At 33.8% G+C, this 7,009-nt stretch overlaps 1 protein-coding gene across 2 annotated transcripts; it reads left to right on the top strand.

The window, feature by feature from the left end:
• Positions 1-2,182: 2,182 nt before the first annotated feature.
• Positions 2,183-5,680, top strand: LOC109154659 (putative pentatricopeptide repeat-containing protein At1g12700, mitochondrial). Of its 2 annotated transcripts, none has more exons than XM_019302396.1 (2): positions 2,183-4,603; positions 5,329-5,680. In XM_019302396.1, exon 1 carries the CDS (start codon positions 2,198-2,200, stop codon positions 4,094-4,096), a length of 1,899 nt encoding a protein of 632 aa, XP_019157941.1. In that variant the 5' UTR covers positions 2,183-2,197; the 3' UTR covers positions 4,097-4,603; positions 5,329-5,680. The 2 variants fall into 2 exon arrangements, with proteins under 2 accessions (XP_019157941.1, XP_019157942.1); XM_019302397.1 differs by having other exon boundaries at positions 2,183-4,546; positions 5,329-5,679.
• Positions 5,681-7,009: the final 1,329 nt, after the last annotated feature.

Below are 7,009 nucleotides of genomic sequence, written 5' to 3'. Positions count from 1 at the left end.
GTTTTATATTTATGATTATTCACTGCATGTTGATATATTTGTGTTATATGATGATATATTTTGGTGGAAGCCGTTTTAATCTCAAGTCCTAGTTTTATATTTGTGATTTATGTGTTATATTGTGATCTATTTTGGTGAAAGTTGTTTTAAACCCAAACCCTAGTTTTATATTTGTGATTTATGTATTATATTCTGGTTTATTTTGGTGGAAGCTGTTTTAAACCCAAACCCTAGTTTTATATTTATGATTTATGTGTTATATTCTGATATATTATGGTTGAATCCATTTTAATCGCATAGGGGTATGCAAATCCCACCCAACCTGCTATATATGTTATGATATATTGATATATTCTGATTATCTGCTAGTCTGTGATAATGGTGAAACTGTGGAAGCAGTGTGATTTTGTGATGTCCCTTTAAAAGTTAAAGGCTTAAATGTGAAATTTTCAAGGTTGAAACTTGAAATTTCCATTTATTGGTGGAAGTCCTTAACTGAAATCCAGATAATGATGAACTGGATAGTGTTCCTGAATCTGGATTTCTTTATAATGTAAAAATATGATGTGATTATCAGTTTATGGATGTATGACCCTTAAATGTTCTTAACTGTTTGTACAAATATAAATATGAAATCTTGGTAGAAGATGACACAAACAAGTGTCTGAATCTGGATTTCTTTCAATAGTTTGTATGTTTGATCTGTTAATCTGTTAGACAAAAAATTCTCTGAAATCTGAATGTTGTTGATGCCCATCTTTTTAGATGAAGAGTATTACTCAACCTAGTTCTGGACCACAACCTTCAACTCAGGAGGGATAACCCCAAGGCCCCGAGATACCTCAACAGCCTCAGGTGACTCCTGTTGTTCCAAAAAAAAAAAAAAAAAAAAAAAAAAAAAGAGGTTGAGTCTAGATTCGGGGTGTGGAAGCAGTTTGAAAAGATATATGATAAAGAGAAAAATCTGATTAAGGAGAGATGCCTATACTGTTCAAGACAATTTTGTTGTCAGCCAAAAAAACATGGCACTTCATCTTTAAGAAATCATTTGGTCAACTGTCTTAAAAATTCTCACTCAAAGGATACAAGGCAGTCACTTCTGACCTTCAGTGATCATCCTCTGCACCAGAGGGTTTTGAAGGGGTAATGGGAGAATTAGGTATATGAGTGTTGAAAAAACAATTATTTTCAGGGACCAAATCGATGATTACACAATTGAGGGACTACATTGATATTTCGCTAACAATTGAGGGATCAAATCGTTGATTTTCCCTTATAAGTACGTTTCAAATATTTAATAATTCGAAATATATTGAACTATGAATATTAAAATTTTATATCTTAGCAATTTTAATAATTGTAACTATATTATAAGTACATTTCAAATATTTCATTTTATATTTTCAAATTTTGTTGTTGACCAATACATAATGCTTTCTACTTTTTATTTGGGAGTAGTAATTAGTATTACTAAATAACAAATAATAATAATTGATAATTTTGAGTCTAATTTTAGACGCACGGGGTGAGATGCTAGTTGTATCAATCCTTATACCCTACATCACGGCGCGCGTAGCACTGTGCGTCGCGCGCCTCCCAAAACGACATCGTTTTGGGTCGTTTTGGGAGGCGCGGTAGGAAGTTGCTGTGATTATGTGTATTTGTTCACACAATTATGTGTATTTGTTTATACAGTTATGTACATTTTTTATACAATTATTTACATTCTTTTTATACAATTATGTACATCTGAATCAGAAAATTTGTGTGTATTATGTTAAGAGTTGATGTGTATTATGTTAAAAGTTTATGTTTATTATGTATTATGTTAGATTATGTGTATTATCTTTTAAAAAGAGTATATATATTTTGTTATATAATTATGTACATTCATGTATACAATTATGTGTATTCTAATATAACATTATGTACATTTTTGAACAACGGATTTTTTTTAAAAAAAAAATTACTGCCATTCACTGGGACGGAAAATTTCAAAAAAATAAAAAATTTAAAACGACATCATTTTGCATCTGAGTGCACAGTGCAACGCGCGCTGTGGGGTAGGATATAAATTGCCTAGTTGTATCTTAAAGCCCTAACTTTCTAAAAGAATCAAGTTCTAAGTTTTTTCCACTGTCGGATGGAAATTTTTTTTTTTTTCCTCAAAGACCTAACTTTCACTTCATTCTTGAGAATGAAAACAAAGATAAATGCTTTGTCTTGGTTCTTCAGTAACATGAGTTGGAGGAGAATAAGAACAGCAAGCGCTACTCCCATTTTGGCCAATTTTGCTTCGGAGGCAGGTACGGTTTCTTCAAATCATAATAACTCCTCGGTTTCTTCCAAATTCAGAAACAGCTTTAATGATTTAGACGATGCCCTCAATTTATTCCGTCAAATGGCTCATACCCGCCCCTTGCCTAAGGTTATTATGTTCAACCAATTGCTTAGTAGAATTCTGAAATTGAAGCATTATTCCGTAGTTGTTTCCCTCTTTCAAGAAATGCGCATTAAGGGCATCCCAATAAATGTGTATACCATTAACATTCTGGTGGATGTGTACTGCCGCTCAAGTCGAGTAGATTGTGGGTTTTGTGTACTTGGTGTGGTCTTTAAGTGTGGATTTGAGTTTGATGTGGTCACATTCAACACTCTGATCAAGGGCCTCTTTCTGGATAATAAGATTGTGGAGGCTGTAGGGCTATTCAAGAAGTTGGTGAGGGAAAATGTGTGCAATCAAATTACTGATCGTATTCTTATAAATGGGCTTTGCAAGGCAGGCCATACACAAACTGCTCTTGATTTACTTATAGTAATGCAAGAGGAGGGACCTAAGCCTGATACTATAGCCTATAGCACTGTAATTGATTCTCTATGCAAAGACAGAATGGTTGATAAGGCTCTTGGCCTTCTCTCTGAGATGATTGAAAGAGGGATTCCCCCAAATATCTTCACATACAATTCATTGATTCAAGGCCTTTGCAATTTTAGCCGATGGAAAGAGGTTACGAAGTTAATGAATGAGATGGTGCTACATAATGTATATCCAGGTGTCTATACTTTCAGTATATTAGTGCATGCCCTCTGTAAGGAGGGGAAGTTGGAAAGTGCGGAAACTATTATTCAGATCATGATTCAAAGGAAGATTTATCCTGATGTCGTCACATACAACATTCTTCTTGAGGGGTACTGTATGCAAGGACGGATGGATGAAGCGAGGAAAGCTTTTGGTCGGGTGGTAGAAAGTGGCCTTCAACCTAATGTTGGAACCTATAGCATATTAATTAATGTATACTGTAAAATAAAAGAAATGGATGAAGCGAGGGAAGTTTTTGGTCAGATGGTAGAAAGTGGCCTTCAACCTACTATTAGGAACTATAACACATTAATTAATGGATACTGTAAAATAAAAGAAATGGATGAGGCCATGCATCTGTTTTATGAAATTCCTCAAAAAGGGCTTCATCCTAATCTTGTTACGTATAACACAATGTTGCAGGGGTTATTTTTGGTGGGTAGATGTTCTGCTTCACTGGAGCTTTTTCAGGGGATGCTGGTTGCTGGACATAAAGCAGATTTTTACACTTCACATGTCTTACTTAGCGGTTTGTGTGATAATGGACTTGTTGAAGATGCGATATCTGTCTATCATCAGTTAGATAGAAACGGAAAGGGTTCTCTTGTTTATGATACTATCATAATTGATAAGGTCTGCAAGATAGGACAGCTTAATATTGCATGCGATGTATTCAATGATCTCATCTCTAAAGGGCGACACCCAGATGTGTATACATACACTGCAATGATAAGTGGGTTTTGTCGAGAAGGATTAATAGATGAAGCCTTAGAGTTGTTAAGGAAAATGGAGAAGAATTGCTTACCAAATACTGAGACTTATAATGTTATTTTGCAAGAATTTGTTAGAGAGAAAAAATGTCATGAGGCAAATCTACTTTTAGATGAAATGGTTGGTAAGGGTATTTCTCCAAATGAGCGCACATTGTTCTTCGTAAACGACTTACTTGCACTTAAAGGTGGAGATGAGACAGCACTTAAGGTGATGCAGAAATTTGCAGCAAATCATGTAAAGTAACAACATATGTGAAATCTTTTAGCTTCTCTGCTTGTTCATGGGTTGCTACTTTTGGAGGAATGTTTTCAGGGATTTCACTCCCATTTCAGGGATTCCACAAGTTTGGGTCTCAGCATCTATGTTTTAACAACATAATAGTTCTTGGCAGAGGGAGGTAAAATGCCTATTGCTTATTATGCACTCGCTAAATGTTTCTTGACATTAAATGAGTACCATGAAGCAAAAAATAATTTAATTACATGAGAAGGAAGAGGTGCTCTACAGATAAGGAGCTTTGGTGCATCTTTGCTGATTTGATGTTGGGAGCTCTGTTATAGAAAAAATTCAGATGTGTCTCATAAACTGGCTAAAGGCAGGGGGACATAATGTTCTTGGAACTCCAATGGGGTTATTTGGACAAACATGTTGTTATTGTATTTGTGCAGCTAAGTCACCGTGATTGATGGACTGGTAAATCTTTTGTACCCTGCAGCAGAACCACTCCATATGAGAACAATGATATATAGTGTATGTAAACGCATTCTGTAAATCATTTTTAACAACTGTTTGACCGAATTTTTATTCAAAACCATTTAAAACTAGTTATTAGCAGAAACCTGCCTGATGCTGTCATTTTCATGATTCAATTTGTGTGTGTTAAGTTGTTGCCTTTCCTTTGGTTTGGTTAACATTTCCTATTATCTTTTCTCATTCATTTAAGTGTTGCATTGTTGTATATGAATCAATAAGTAGTTTAATGAGTTTATTGGTTTATGCTTTATAAATTAGTCCATTTCTCATCATCAATCTTTTAGTTCCGAACAACCCAGGTGACTGCAACTTTGCAATTGCCTTCTGATTCAGAGATATTTTATGTCGAAAGGAACTATAACAATAGAGTTCACATCAAACTAAAAAATGGAGGTTATTTGCATGTATGTAAACTTCCCATGTGTTTACCTCTGAGCTCGTCAAAACACTTAGTTATGGTGGTCAAATGATGATTTTCTTTTTCTCTTCTCTTTGCATGCTTGCAGTGTTCTACCTGTTGGAAATTATGGGTCCAAATTTTAGTTGATTTGTCATATATACTATTGGCTTTGGTGTTGGGTCAATATTTTGTTTTTGAAGTTATTTATCTGAATCACGGTAAAACTTCAGGCAAGAAAAAGGCTAATCTTCCAGTTCTGCAATGTGCATTTAAGTAACATTTGTATTGGACAGTAACTGATGTTTTGTTTTTCTACTTTTAGGTTCATCAGTACTTGCCACTGAATGAGTGATAGATCCAGCTCCTACAATCTCAAGATCAAATTGACTGCATAGAGATATATGGTTCAGTTATCTCCAAACTTTAATTTGGTGATTGTAATATTGCATTTTTTTTTTTTAGGTGTAAACCACATATTGTGGTCCGGGTCTTTCCCTGTCTGTTTAACCGGACAGGTCCACCCGGTTCGCTCCAAGAGGCACAGAAGCTAGCCCAAAGGGAATCGTCACTTGTGGGAATTGAACCCGGGTTATCCCAGAATTCTCCCCCACAAAGAGAGCTCATTTGCCACTTGAGCTACCTTGTTGGGTTGTAATATTGCATTTAGATGATGATGTGTTTATAATATTACATTTAGTTTAGTTAATTGTTTGGTATATTTTGAATCTATTAATTTGCTTGAGAAGTACTGTTGTTTGAAATTGCTTAGGTATTTTTGAATGAATTGTTGTTTGAAAATTTGCTTAGTTACTTTTGAATGAATTGTTGTTGAAGAATTGTTTGTATTGAATATTTTTGGACATGCTATTTTATAGCGATATTTAATATTTAATGTTGGGAAAATGGCACTTTTTACACCTAAGTTATATACTTATAGCACTTTTTCCCCCTCAATTATTTAGGTAAGCACATTAGCCCCCTCAATTATTCTAAAAGTGGTGTTTTTTCCCCCTGATATATTAAATTGACATTTATACCCTTAAAGTAAACATTTTATTTATTTTACTACTCCAACAAATTATTGCGTATACGTAGGGATGACCACGTACGGTTCGGTTTGAATTGAACCGGATACTAAAGCAAGCGAATTAATAGTTTCCGGTTATAATTCAGATCTAGAACCCAATATTTAAATGTCAATTTATTAAAATTATGTATCAAAAAAATTGAATCTTGAACTGTGAACCGGCGGTTCCGGATCCGATTCGCGATTTTAAACCGTCTTTATTTTAAAATTTTATTTTTTATTTTTTATTTTTTATTTTAAGATAGTCTAAATTCAACAATAAATGTATTTTATTTTTTCAGTTCGGAACATGAACCGTCCGTTCCGGTTCACGGTTTTAATAAACTATAAATATCGAATTTCGATTCTAAATTGTAATTGGAATATTTCGGTTTGGGTGCTATAGTGTTTGTTTGGTTTGAACCAAATTATGGTCATAATTTCTTGGAGAAAAAAAATAAATTAAATATTTAGTTTAAGGGTAAATATGTCCATTTAACATTTCAGGGGGAAAAACAGCCACTTCAATAATTTAGGGGGAAAAAATGCTATAGGTATATAACTCAGGGGGGAAAAGTGCCATTTTCCCTTTAATGTTTTTTTAATAAAAAGAAAATATACGTCGGTTGTTGCGTATAACCGACGTATATTCTTTTTTTTTTTTTAAATAAAAATCTATACCATAGACATTGGTTCTAAGGTAGAATGATTTCTATTGTATGATTATTATTTTTTAAATAATTGGCATCGATCTTTACCCAAAAACCACACCTACCAACCGTCGTAATAGATAGAAATCATGACCCCCTTCTATCGTAATAGATAGAAATCATGACTCCTTTATATTAAGCAATCAAAGCATTACACATTTTAGGGAGTAGAAAATGAAAGTATATGTAGAATTACTCTATTGCAAATTTAATTTTTTTCTCTCACT

Source organism: Ipomoea nil, unplaced genomic scaffold, assembly GCF_001879475.1.
Source record: "Ipomoea nil cultivar Tokyo-kokei standard unplaced genomic scaffold, Asagao_1.1 scaffold2653, whole genome shotgun sequence".
Taxonomy (NCBI): Eukaryota; Viridiplantae; Streptophyta; class Magnoliopsida; order Solanales; family Convolvulaceae; genus Ipomoea; species Ipomoea nil.
The sequence above is the reverse complement of the archived record's forward strand: the minus strand, read 5'-3'. Positions and strand labels throughout refer to the sequence as shown.

What these genes read in the sequence shown, in the direction of transcription:
- LOC109154659 (XM_019302396.1), top strand. Translation starts at nt 2,198, where the DNA reads ATGAAAACAAAGATAAATGCTTTGTCTTGGTTCTTCAGTAACATGAGT.